At 44.2% G+C, this 13840-nt stretch overlaps 1 protein-coding gene across 1 annotated transcript in view; it reads right to left on the bottom strand.

Moving 5' to 3' along the window:
• Positions 1–250: 250 nt before the first annotated feature.
• Positions 251–13840, bottom strand: part of TAMALIN (trafficking regulator and scaffold protein tamalin) — a 39432-nt gene continuing 25842 nt past the window's right edge. Inside the window, exons 4-8 of the mRNA XM_048491945.1 lie at positions 11749–11851; positions 7325–7418; positions 7139–7205; positions 4463–4529; positions 251–2906 (exon numbers count right to left, since the gene is read on the bottom strand). Coding sequence (XP_048347902.1) covers positions 2452–2906; positions 4463–4529; positions 7139–7205; positions 7325–7418; positions 11749–11851 — 786 coding nt within the window. The 3' untranslated portion in view covers positions 251–2451. The remainder of the gene's footprint in view (positions 2907–4462; positions 4530–7138; positions 7206–7324; positions 7419–11748; positions 11852–13840) is intronic.

The raw sequence follows: 13840 nt of genomic DNA, 5'->3' as shown, positions 1-13840 counted from the left end.
CTGCGACTCTCTCAGTGCCAGACAGCTACAGGGGAAAAGACCCACCTGCCTCAACTGCAGGCCAAAAACTGGACAACTCCCACTTGTTATTTATTTTCATAGCATTAACACTTTCCCAGCTTTAGTGACCTTGTCATGTATGTAACTTGGAAGAACCATCCGTGAGCCCTAGCTTCCACAAGAATGAAGCAGGAGATACTGGTTTAGACAAACCACAGCATAAGGACCAGTGCAAAAATGACACCACCACTTGAATGCAAAAAAGTTTACTATAGCTGTCCAAAATCAACATCTGAAACCATCGGTGGACAGGATCTGTACAAAAAAACAGCCCTTCCCTCCCCTTTACTCAGTCACATGCTTATCCATACATAAGCTGTACTTGAGGACACCGACCCCTTAACTCTCCCCCCATTCCCAGAACTTGGCCTTGCTTTGCTTTGGAGTGTGGCATTTCCTTTGGAGAGACATCTATTAATATGCACTCTTCATCTCTTCCCCCCCCCCCACATCACCCAGCTTTCCTGCAGCTATTTCCTGAGATAAGCTTCAGCTACAACTGCAAAAAAGCCCCCCACCCCCATCCCGTGCTTTGGCTGCTCCCACAGATGCCTTCTGCCAGAGAGATTCAGAATGATTACAACTAAAGCTTTTTAGAGGAGTAATTCTACCCTGACAAGATGACTTGGTCCAAGCCAATCCCCCTTTGTATTCATTTTAAGAGGGTCTTCACTGAGCAAGACACCATTGTCAGTAACCATCAGGTTAGTCATTCTAACCTTTCCAGCTGCCTATGGTTCTCCTGCTGTTTGTGGATGATTCACAACATTCAAGACACTGCCTGGAAGAAAGGCTGTCCAAGCTATAAACTTACCCATGGTTTCTCTTTCCTAGTACTTGTTTCAGAGAGCAGGAGAAAGGCTCTGATTATTCTCACCATCCTCCAAAGTACTCTAATAAGTTAAACCCCTTCAATTTGCATTTTGTCGAGTTAATGTGTCTTCTATGAATGTTTTTGCTCTCCATCTTTGTGGCTTCCAAAACCATGCAGGGCAACAGGCAGAAGGTGCAATACAGATGGGCTTTCCTTTCCCTGCTGTGCTCTTGGGGGGAAAAAACTGCAGCTCTATAAATAGTAAACAATTTTTTTTCAGAGCATTTGGACTTTTCCAATGTGAAATGAAGCACCCCACCCCCAAATCCAGGCTCAGGAGGTGACATGGCGGGCAGGGTGTGGCTGGTAAAGAGTACTCTTTTGAGCTAATTACAGACAGCCCAGAAGCACAAAAGCCCAAACCACACACATTTTGCAAATAGGATGTATACAGGGAGATTCCCCTTTATTGTCGCCACCGTCTTCAAGTTCTTCCAATATTAGAAGACCATCACTATAAATAACAAAGTGCTGGTTGCTATGGCAGTCACAAGCCCTGCTGTACAAGAACCTCATTGTTCAAATTGTGACAGCAGATATCTTTACAGTTCTTGACCTTTGGTGGATTGACTAGAACAGTGGTGGCGAACCTATGGCACTCCAGATGTTCATGGACTACATGCTGGCAGGGGCTGATGGGAATTGTAGTCCATGAACATCTGGAGTGCCAGAGGTTTGCCACCACGGGACTAGAAATATTCAGATGCAAGATGTTCTGAAGTTCTCATAATTGTAATGCCCCTTAGCTGCAATGTATAGCATCAACCCTGCAGATTCCTCCCCCAAAAGCAATGTTTATCCCAGGTCTGGCCACTGCCCCATATACAGGCTGCCAGTCTTAACCCTAATCCTACTTCATGCCCTAGGTCAACATTCAATTTCTGCTAACACCCCTTCAGTCCTACAACAGAGCCCACAACTAACATTCCATGTCCATCGAAGATTGCCAGAAAGTTCTACTAAAAACAAAAAAAATCCCTGTTTGTTAAGGAGCTCAGATCCGTCTCCCTCTTTCCAGAAGTCACCTAACCCTTTTAAAAAGCAACAACTCAGTTGCATTACCAGATATATCTATATTCTGTTCCTGAAATGGCAGTTCCTTCAAAACATTCCTCCCAGAAATGCAGCATTCCAGATCACTTGTGCTTCTTTGGCCTTACAATTTGTTATATTTTGAGATTCCCTCTGTGCCCCTCCAATACTTTGAGGGCTCTGGCTTGCAGGTTTGCTCCCAAATTCTCACCAGCGCCTACTTCCACCAGCTTGTTTCCTCATGAAGTTAAACAGCCCTAAGCAACTCCAATGTCAATGTCCCAGAAAGCACAGCTAAGTTCACTGGGCCTTCTAGTCTTCTTGGAAGCTTGATAATTTAGAGCCCTTTGAGGCACCCCTAAAGGGGCTCAAGCCTTCTTGCTGGTCAAAAATAAATAAATAAATAAATAGTCCACTTCTTTAAAAAAAAATTAGAGGTAGGCTGGCACCTCTCTGACCTAGACTCACTAATTGCATGGATCCCTTTACAACTGGCTCTCTTCCTCTTCCAGAGAACGGTTCAATCCAGGGATAAACTTGAGTAGTCTTTTGCGGAAGCTTCCAGGTTTGCTCTTCCTGGGCCGTGGCGTCGCCATTGAGTTCTTTTGGTCACATGACTTGTCCCAGAAGCGGGCAGCTCCATTGCTGCTGGCACATTTGACGCTGGCACTGCGGGTTAAAGCTGGCCGGGGCCGTGTGAACTGGGGGACTGCAGGGAGAGTGTCCAAGGAGTCAGCTGAGTCAAAAAAGCAAGTCTGATACACTGAATCCTCACTCTCCTCTGTGGCTGTGCTGACGCAGCCCACACTGCTGAAAGCGCTGCTTGAACTTGGCAAGAACATCCCAAAGGGTAAGGACCCTTTAGCCAACCCAGCACCATACAGGCAGGAACGCACCGACTCCAAGGTGTCGTAGATGCTGGGGTCTTTCACCACGATCCCTAGCAAGAGAGAACAGAGAATGACTGGAGTGAGTGTGGGGATATGTGACCATTTCAAAAAATGACAGAACCGAGTCTGAAGGTTTGTTTTCTCCCCATTCATCACACTTTATGCTTCCTGCCCTACAAGGACTTCACATGCTCCTCCATTTTACTCTTGAACATCCCCTGAGGTATGTCAGAGAATGACTGGCCTGAAGCTGTCCAGTGAGCTTCAAGGCAGAGCGGGGGCTGGAAACTGGGTCTCTCTAGTTGGACACTCTGAGGTTTTTCCATTTGGCTCAGGTGACACACCACAGTTTGGGGCCCCAGCCTGAAGCCTTCAGTTGCTTCGTTTATGGAGAAGGCAGAGGCCTTTACAGGTTTGCAAAGAAAGCTCAGATGTTCCTCAGTATTAGCATGAGCCAGTGGCATACTACTAATGGGGACATGGGGTATCCCATATTCCCGGGTGCATGCCGTTTTGTCACGTGATGAAACGGTGTGTGCCTCAGCCGCCCACCACCGAGCTCCACCCCCTCCCAGCAGGCTGGCTCCTGCCCTCCCCAGCAGAAGCTGTAAGCAGGGTGGGTGGGGCGTGGGGAGCCGGTAATGTCCCCGGGCGCCATTTAGGCCCGGTACACCACTGGCATGAGCCTTAGCCCAGCATCAATGCTATCCACACATGTTACGGGACAGGCTGAGTATTGTGGTCAGTGGGTAGGCAGAAGAGTATTTTGCAAGCAAGTGCAATAATGTGATTTGCCTGCTGAGGACAGAGGTTGAACTACAGCTAAAAGAGTATAATAAAAAAGATGAGAAATGTTCAACAGTGATAGGATGTGTGGTGTAGAAGAGAGCAGCCCTCTATTTTTGCCCCATGTAGTTTAAGAGCTTCACAGGCACCGGGGGTGTAGGGTGCGTTGGGGTGGTGAGCAGCACTCTCAAGTGAGATAGTAACAAAAAAAATTTAAAAGCGAACACAGACAGACTGGGAGGCTAAGCTGTTTTGCATGCCTCCCATGATAAATCAGATTTACCAAAACAAGTGCCTAGACCGCTCATGTAAACAGTCTACACAACCCATTATTTCAGGCTCATGCCATCTGAAGGAATCATAGCACTTCCACTCAGCAGCAAAATGTTGCTGGGAAAATACACCCCCCCCCCCCCCCCCGCACCACCTTTCCCCCAGACCAACATGCTGGGTTTACTGAGATGGTCCTTCTAGCAATGCATTTATTGTGTAAGAAAGGGAATGTCTGGGAGGGGCTCAGTTTGCCATCTGGAACAGAGCTGAGAGGACACTACCACTCATTTTGGAACTGCTGTGCCTCTATGGATAGTCTAGATCAGTGGTTCTGAACCTTCCTAATGCCGTGACCCTTTAATACAGTTCCTCATGTTGTGGTGACCCCCAACCCTAACATTTATCCATTTTACAGATGGAGAACACTGATGCAGAGAGTCTTAGGCAACCCCTGTGAAAGGGTTGTTCGACCCCCAAAGCGGCCGCGACCCACAGGTTGAGAACCGCTGGTCTAGATGCTTCTTGCCTCCCTCCCCCCATCCCTTACCATGGACCAGGCGCTGCTCCTGAACCATCAGGGACCGATACTCTCCCCATTTCTCATACAGTGTTTGCTGCAATGGAAAAGAAGCCCGTTAGCTATGGCTGCAAATGTAAAGAATTAAAACACTTTCTTGGTAGCTCAATTTCATTTGGATGCATGTTTGATAAGCTGGTTATTCTTCCCAAATTTTCCAAAGAATCTGAAAGGCTGCTGTGGGTTTTCCAGACTGTGCAGCCATGGCCTGGTGGTTTTTGCTCCTAATGCTTCACTCTCATCTATGGCTGGCATTTTCAGAGGCATGTCACAGTAAGATGCCAGCCATACATATGGGTGAAATATTAGGAGCAAATACTACCAGACCATGGCCACGCAGACTGGAAAACTCACAATAGCCAGTTGATTCAGGCCATGAAAGCTTTTGACAAATCTGCAAGGCGCCAGGAAAGACTGGAGACAAAAACAACGGTAAAGTCTGGAAGCCTTGCCCAATCGCTCTACCTGCCATTGCCTCCTGAGCTATCATTAGACACTGTCTAGATGCTTCCTGACCTCTGTCAGTGACCGAAGAGACTTAACTTATACTAGCAACAATTCTCAGGATGACAAACCCTCAGCCAGATGTCGGACTCTGCAACTGTTCAGTGGCCTGGCAGCTAGGTGCCTAAGTACACAGCTCTGCAGGGGGCATACCTGGGAGTTACTGACTTCACTGAGAATACCACTAAAGACCAAGAAACACCTCCTGTTAGGTTTACATCAGACTGCCTCCATGATGACCACCCCACTTAGGAATAACCCAAGCAAAGTTTGTTTACCAGGAGACCGGAGTAACTGGCATGTACCTAACCATGTCATTCCAAAGACTTAAGTCCTTGAAAAAGAGGACAGCAATCCCCCCACTTTGCCCTCCCTTGGTAGACCCCTCCTTTCCCCCAAAGGTACTTGTAAGGGTCTGTGAGCCACCAGCAATAAAATATTTTTGTGTGTGTGTGGGGGGGGGGGGGGTCAATGGACCGCAGCAGAGGAGAGAAGTTCCATTCTGCAAAGTTCCACTCCGCCACCTAGATACACTCCAGTATGTCTACCATCCATAGAGAAACCTCGTTTGCTATAACAGCAGAAGACCAGACTTTTAAAAAAATATTAATAATAATAAGCCTTTATTTGGCATAACAACAATCATAACACAATAAAAAACCTGAGATAAAAGGTATACAAATACAAAGGTTTAAGATAAAATATAAATTATTGATTGTGCATCACCTCCAGTAAAAATTGTGCAACCAATTCACAAGTTTCATTGTCAGAATTGTCCAGAAGGAAAGGAAGTCTACCTGATTCTTCCATTTCACTAGGTATCCTAGAAAGAATGTTGGAATATTTTGATCTGATATTAGCAGATTTAGGGCAGCAAAGCAGTTGATGTGCCAATGTTTCAATTTGTTGTTCACCACAAGAGCATACCCTTTCGCTCATTTCCAAGTTGTTAAATCTACCACGCAATAAAGCGGAGGGGAAAACATTGAAGCGAGCAAGTGTGAGGGCTCTTCTCTGCATTGGATTAGTCAAAAAATACAAATAGGGAGCCATCCTGTTTTGATATAGGGGTATTGAAAGATGTAAGGGGGAACAAGTTTTCATAGCAGCCCTAAATAAATTAATCCATTCGCTTTCCAACAATTTTTGTTTTAACAAGTTGTAGGATTCTGAACTAGATGGCGGGAAAAACAAGTCGAGAGATATACCAAGTGATTCAATCTTTCTTTTCGATCAAGAGAACCATGGATTAGCCTCAGTATCAGACAAAAGTAGGTGAGTCAGCGAGTGCTCATCATGCGAGAAATGCATGAAGCCAAAATTTAAAGAGTCTCAACCAAGCCCTATAAACTAATGAATTTTGGCCCAGTTCTAAACAGAGGGGCGCATCACGGTACACAATTTGGCAGGCCCATAATTTTACGAAAAAATTTGGATTGGACAGTATTCAAGGAGTCGTCAACTGCTTGGAGCCAGATAGGTACTCCATAAAGTAACTGCGCTTCTATCTTAGAGTTAAAGATTTTTAGTGCTGCTGGGACAAGGGAGTGGCCCTTTCCATAAAAGAAGCGTGCAATGGCAGAATAACTGATGGTAGCAGCTGCAATAGCAGCTTTTTTGTGGGGTAACCAGGAGAGGTTATAAGAAAATGTAATTCCAAGATATTTGTATTGATTAACCTGCTCCACTGGCACTTTATTAATCGCCCAGTTATGTTTTTTGTATTGTTTGGCAAAGATCAAAATCTTGGTCTTTTGATAATTGATGACTAGTCCGTTATCTGTACAGTACTGCCCACATCTATTCAGCAGTCGACTAAGTCCAACTTTTGAGCGAGATAGAAGGATGGTATCATCAGCATATAGAAGTATTGGAATATGCCTTGAGCCTAATTTAGGGGCATGGTTATTTTAAAAAATATTGAGAAAATCCTTCTGAATTATTGTGAAGACTCATTGCATTAAACCCCGTCATATTAAGGTCATTTTATTGTATGGCTATAAATCAGTCACAGAAACAAATTTGTACTCTGTGCTCAGTGTTGAATTCCAGCCCAGCTTTGTTACCTCTAACCCGGTGGCCCTGTCTCTTGCCCTGCCCCACAGCCATATGGTTGCATGCATTTCACTGAACACCACTGACCTTGAGGTACTGCAGACGGGCTTCAAGCTCTGCTCTCCGAATTGATGTGCCATACAAGGTCTCCAACCTGAATTGGGGGGCAAGGAGACATGGTAGCTCTGGTTACTGATAGCTGGTTGGACCCCATTATTGCTGTAGAAGAACCCGCAAAGGGCCGGGGAGATTTGTGAACAATCCCTTTCTCACCTAAGCACATTCCCAGATGCCTTGATGATTTCCACAATCTCACGGTGGCGGATCCCTTCCACGTTGAGACCATTCACGCCAGTAATTGTGTCTCCTAGGGGTCAGAAGGGAACAAGACAGCAGATATGTCAGTATCCTTTTCGAGGCCTAAAATGACTGCACCAGCATATCCAGTTCACCCTGCCAAGCAACAGAATAGCTGTACTAGGGGCAAGGTGTAATCTGTACCGTAAATATAAAGTTATATGCTAACAGCCTCAAAATTCTGCAACAAATGGGATTTTGCAAACTGTATGGATCATGTTAAGGCCCAGGATGCTAGATCATGGGTGTCAAACTCGTGGCCCTCCAGATGTTATGGACTACAATTCCCATCACCCCCTGCCAGCATTATGCTGGCATCATGCTGGCAGGGGATGATGGAAACTGTAGTCCATAACATCTGGAGGGCCGCGAGTTTGACACCTGTGCTATAGATGGTTAGAAGGGTCTCTTATTTCTCTGGTTTACATGACAATCTTCAAGAGGGCTGCAACTGAGAAATTAAGTATTATATGGATATTAGCAGATTGAATTTTTAGTTTGTAGTGTACATATTTTAGACTTTTTATGTGTTTTTAGCTCTTGTAGCTTGTAAAGGCCTCTGGCTGAGTGCAGTGAAATAGACTGACTGATTGCTAAGTTCCACCTCTAATTCTCCCTGGTTAATTCCTCTCTGCTTATTACAGCTCTTCAGAGACCCCCTACTTGCTATCCCTACCAATCTTGTTCAGCAGTTTCTCTGCCCCCTCAAATTTAAACCAGCTGCTCCTCACACAATTCATAATCACAAAAGTGAGAAAGTCTCCTTTAAGAAAAGGAAAAAGCGAGCCAGCTGTGTAGGGGGCAATCATGAAACACCCCTTTAGTACTAAATGGAAGGAGGGAAAGAAGCAGACCTCAGAAGCACCTGGCCACCCGTCCCTCTGAAACCAACTCCACCGGCTGCAAATGTGGTTCTAGGAACAGCTCTGCAAACAGCAGCTCTCCTGGGAATGGAGCAGCTGTAGAGCACATCACATGCATTGCCCTCTGCTGCTTTTCTCCAGCCTCGTTAAAGTTATGCTTATTCTGTGGTCCCATGATGGGCTTTGATCCACAGGAAAAAACAGCACACCTTTCAAAGGCTCTCCTGTGAGTGTTCATCAACTGATGAAAAAGCCCACGTTCTTTTTCTCAAACACATGGTTTGAGAAACCACTGTTCATCCGGGATATTTCCTCCACCACACAACAGCATCTATCCTTCATTAGCTGCAGATTGGTTGTGACCTAGACAGAAAAAAACTTTGCCCCTCCCCAGGAATTCTTGAAACTGAAGACCTTGCCATCACACTCTTCCACAAAACTCTCCTTTTTCAAATTCAGGTATCTGCCCAAACCATGGGATGCAGCATTAGAGGTCATGAAGGTACAGCTCTTACTGTTTTGCTGGCTTATCCTTCAATTTAGGAATAGCTGGGCAAATACAGCCAGCAATGTCGTGAGGATACCTCCGAACACACAGCCTATTAATGCTTCCTGAATGTTGCCAAGGCTCCAATCTTCAAAGGCATTCCTGGCTTGGTCTGTAGTTTTAGGGTGTTAGCTGCTTAAGGCTCAAAAACAAGGAGGTAACATCAGGACAAAAGGCCAGAAAGAAAGGAGGCAGCCATTTCCCTCAAGGCTAGAGTGAACCAGGAATGACCACGATTAAACAGAGCCGGGCCTGGTCAGTGCTTTGTGTACCTGTGTACCTCACTGTGAATTCCAAGATGGAAAATGTGGGATATAAATGCAGTAACACAAAGACCAACTTCCACTTCCTCCCCACATTGTATAGCCCAAATTGTCCCCCTCCACTAGAATGTTTTCTAACTATTACTATATTTATTTTATGTAGTTCGATTTTACACTGCTTTCTCCACAAGGGCTTAGAGCAGCTCACAGCAATAAACAATACATAAAATCTGTTTAATAAATGAGTAAACAATCAAAACACTTGAACAGTAAAAAAAATAAAAACAGTCAAACAGTTAAAATAAGTAAAACAGTAAAACAGTAATAATAATTAAAACCTGATCCAGCCTAATTAAAATGCATTTAAATTAAAATCGAATAACAGCTAATTTCAGATCAAAGTTAAAATAAGGCTGGCAACAGGTGCTATTAAAGCAGATAAGGAATTAAGATTTGGGCAAGCAACAAATGCAATTACGAATAGAATTACACTTCGATTTCAGGGTCTAGTTTTTGGCCTCAACCAAAAGCCTGAGATGAGCTAAATTTAACCCTCCCCTCTGGCCAACCAAACTCCACTCTCTCTCCACTCCGCCAACCAGGTCTCCTGCCCCAGTGGAATGAGAAATTACCACCTTGTACCCTACTGAAGAATTGCACTAGACAGTTTTCACGGTTTCCTCCTAGACTGGTAAGATACAGTTTATACTATTGTCTGGCATTAATCTATATATATTTTTGTTGACCGGTCTAATACTTCCTTAATTTATGTTTAGTGGTTGAAGGAGGTTCATGCAGCAGGAAGAGGATCTTCTCGTGCAAGCAAAGTGTGCTTATTCTTCTCCATGTTACAAACTAATTTGGCATTTGGCATTATTGGCAAATACTGATGAAACTTAGGAAATGGTGTACAGCTAGCTTTCTGTTTATTTGCCTATGTTAGCTTATTGCCAATATGCAGTAGATAAGGCAAATGTTTGCCAGTTTGACTGCAACTGATACCTTATGCTTGCAAATACAAGCACATATAGACTGTTTGTACTTTTTAAAACCATATTTCGCTGTGTAATTTTGGCTGTGTAATCTTGCTCGCACAAACATCATATAGATTGTTTGATTGTGTTATTTATATTCTTTGTAAGCATTAACTGCTGATGAAAATAATTTAGCCTCAATGCAGCCTTTTGTCATTATTCTTGTCTAGCTCTGATAATGCAGAATTAAGGGAGTGAGTCCGTTCTTTTCTTTCAAACTATTATCCAGCAAACCAGGCAGGACACCTGCAGAAACTTTTCATTTATTAAGCAAGAAAAGATTATTTTTAATGAGTGAGACAGAAAAAATAAAGGCAAAAAATAATTAACCCCCTGAGGGCTGTTGAAATGAACGCTGAAATTATCAGTATTGATTCATCACATTAAAGCTAATGATGGCTTTAAAACAAATGAGCTTTTGTCTCACTGCTTTTAGAGATTATCCAAAAAGCCCAAGTTACCCAAAGTCTCACCAAGAGAACTTATCTCCTCTTCTTCTGAAATGCCCAGCAAGAGAAATCTGATTTGCTTGTCAAAAGAATGTTTATTTATAAAAACTCAATCTTATCTTTGGCTTCTCTTGCATATACAACTTGCACCATTTCCAGGACTTTTTCGATACCAACGTTTACAACAAAATTTGTCTACACTCCCCTTCTCAAAACAGTTTCCTGGCTGTCAGGGTTTTTTCCCCTGACATGCGCTGTACATGATTCATTGATACCAAAAACAGGGATGGGGGGGGAAAACACCAGAAATAATACATTTTAAGAGGGGCGGAGCTGTAATGTAAGGGGCCAACAAAATGGCAGAGCAAGCACCAATATTGAAGTTTGATGCCTGCACAGATGGCGTGGAAAACAGCTAATGGTTTTGGCAGGAAAAATAAAACGGTTCAGTATGATCACACCGTGAAGGAAGCCAGCTTGGAACATTTCAGTGAAAAGAAACACTGTGAAAGTGTTTTCAGACACAACAGGGAAAAACGTTTCCAAAATCAAAGGGTGTGGGGTGGAAAACAATGCAGAACTCCAAGGAAACAATATATTTCCAGCCTGAAAATGTTGTAAATGGCTTATGTGGAAAAGGCGTTTCTCCATGTTTGATGTATCACAATCATGTGGTTATTTCTAGATATCTCATTGGTTACCACTAAATAAAAGACAACCAACGTAAGTGCAAATAGTGAATAAACAGGTGTATATGAGATCATCAGATATATATAGTAAGATAAGTAGGCCAATCTCAACTCTTAAAAATCCTTTTTCTGTACCTGTTCCAGCTAACTGTCCATGATAAAGGCAATCTCGAAGCAACAGGTATGTAATTTCCAAGTTTAAAAATTCAGCAAGAAAAAGGAAGTGATATTGCAATGCAACACCTACCTGTACCACCCCAACTGAAGAAATTAGAGGTAGGGAGCAATAAGCAGGTGGTCAGGTATGTTCCTACATCAGGCATGTTCAGTGGGTTGTTTGCCAGGTCTCTTATTCTAAGTTGGATGCAGCAAGACACCAAGGTATTTGAAACCTGATCAATATTTGGCTAGTTTCTGGAGCCAACCATTTGTCAAAATGAGCCACTGCACAGCAGACAAACCCAGAACAGATTATTTGGTCACATCATCTCTTACCAGGTTTAAGTCCTGCCACCTGGGCTGGACTCCCATCATGCACACGACAAACAAAGGTGAACATCTCCACACTTTTGGTGTCTTGGTGGTGCAGCCCATAGGTCTGAAAAAGAGCAGGGACAAAAGGCATGTGATGAGGGAGCTCAGTGCAACCTCATAGCATCCAGGCTTCATCACAGCCTGAACATTACCTAGTCAGGTAGACACATCCGCATGTAAAAGATGTATTTCCTGGTAGCAAAGATCAGAAGTACACAACACAGAAACAAAGATTTCACCAAGAACTAAGTATGTACTTTGGATTTAGAAATCATACAGTGCTGCTGATGCAGTATTTGGCAAAATATTTAACTTTACTACCCAGGCCCAAGAAGCCACGTGATAGCCCTCCACCCCAAACTATGAAATCGTAAAAATCTCCAGTGAAAAGGATCAAGAAGGAGTTGATGTGAAAGACTTCCTCTCAAAAGTCTGGAGAGCCACCTCTTGTCAGAACAGACCCTGTGTGGTCCCCATAAATTGGCTGCTATGAGGGCAAAAGAAAGAACAAACGAAATCTTTATATATGGTACGTAGCAGCACTTGAGATACATGGCAGGATGGTCTGGCAATAAAGCAGACTTGATCAGGGCTGGGCGTGGAGCACGGTCTGGGCAGGGCTTCTTGGCCAGGGTCCCCGTCAACTCCATAACAATATTGCAGAGAGGCGCGTTACGCAAGGGACACACCAGTACTTCTGAAATCTCAACAGATCAGAAGCGAGAGCCTGTATAAGACAGCTTCACGGGTGATTCTCCTTGGATCCAAGGCCAATGGGCAGGGGGGTTCCTAGGCAAACTGGCACCTGGGGACAAAACCTGAGTTTGGCGCCCCCCTCCCTGCGAATGGGCGGCCACCCTCCCCCACCATGAACAAACAATGATTTTTTGCACCAGCTCACAAAACACCTCCCACTCCCAGCAAAACATACATGGCTCTCTCCCCACCAACTCTTTTCTTAATTTCCTAATCACAACAACCCTATGAGGTAGGTTGTTAGCCTGAGAAACAACTCCAAGCCAGTGCAAGTGGGTATTAAGCATGTAAATCTCTCACAAATCACCCCCAGCAAAACATTTACCAAACAAATGTCAGCATCATCTCTCACAAAACACCTCCAGTGGAATCCACCCCCAAACAGCATCACTTTCAATGGTGCTTAAACTAGGGAGGTCAGATTCTTCTTTTAAATCCACCTTAAAGGGAGAATCTGGGGTCCCCGGTTAAAACAAAATTGAAAGTGATGCTGTTTGGGGGTGGATTCTCCCCCGCCCTGAAACAGCATCACTTTTGAGAGTTGAAGACTCAGATGAAACAAATACCAGATTCAGCCAGAATCTGGGCAAATTTGGGCACGTTTGGACAAAAATTGTCCGATTATGTCCTGCCCAAATATGAACAAATGCGAATGCAAGGTATTTGGGCTTTTGGGGGGGTATTTTTGGTGTTTTTCGGCCTGCAGGGAGGGCATTTTTAAAGCTAGCAGCACCATGATTTCCGGGCATCATCAAGAGACTGCCCTGATGATACCACCCAAGTTTGGTGATGTTTGGTTCAGGGGAAGCAAAGTTATGGACGTCCAAATGGAATGCCCCATCCCCATTGTTTTCAATGGGAGCTAACAGGAGATGGGGGCTGCCCATTTGAGGGACCATAACTCTGGTCCTCCTGAACCTAACTCCACCAAACTTGGGTGGCATCATAAGAATAGTTACCAGATGATACCCTGACATTTTGGTGTCACTAGCTTTAAAAATACACCCCTTACAGGCACCCCAAGAAATTTGCCCAAGATTCTTTGTTTTGCAGTGACTTTGATCCATTGTAGCCAATGGGGAATTTCTGAGGCAGGCTGCACATTTTTGAAGATAGAGGCATCAGACTTTCAAGGTGGCTCCAAGAGGTCTTGGGTAATAGCATCCAAGCTTGGTGAACTTTGATTCTGGAGTGGGGGAAGGGGGGCGAGTTGAGAGAGCTCTGAGAGAACTCAGCCCGCAGGCTTTCATGTGCAGAAGCAGGGACACAAAATAAGCCTTTTGGGGGCCCATAAAAT

This window comes from Sphaerodactylus townsendi, linkage group LG03 (genome assembly GCF_021028975.2).
Source record: "Sphaerodactylus townsendi isolate TG3544 linkage group LG03, MPM_Stown_v2.3, whole genome shotgun sequence".
NCBI lineage: Eukaryota > Metazoa > Chordata > Lepidosauria > Squamata > Sphaerodactylidae > Sphaerodactylus > Sphaerodactylus townsendi.
The sequence above is the reverse complement of the archived record's forward strand: the minus strand, read 5'-3'. Positions and strand labels throughout refer to the sequence as shown.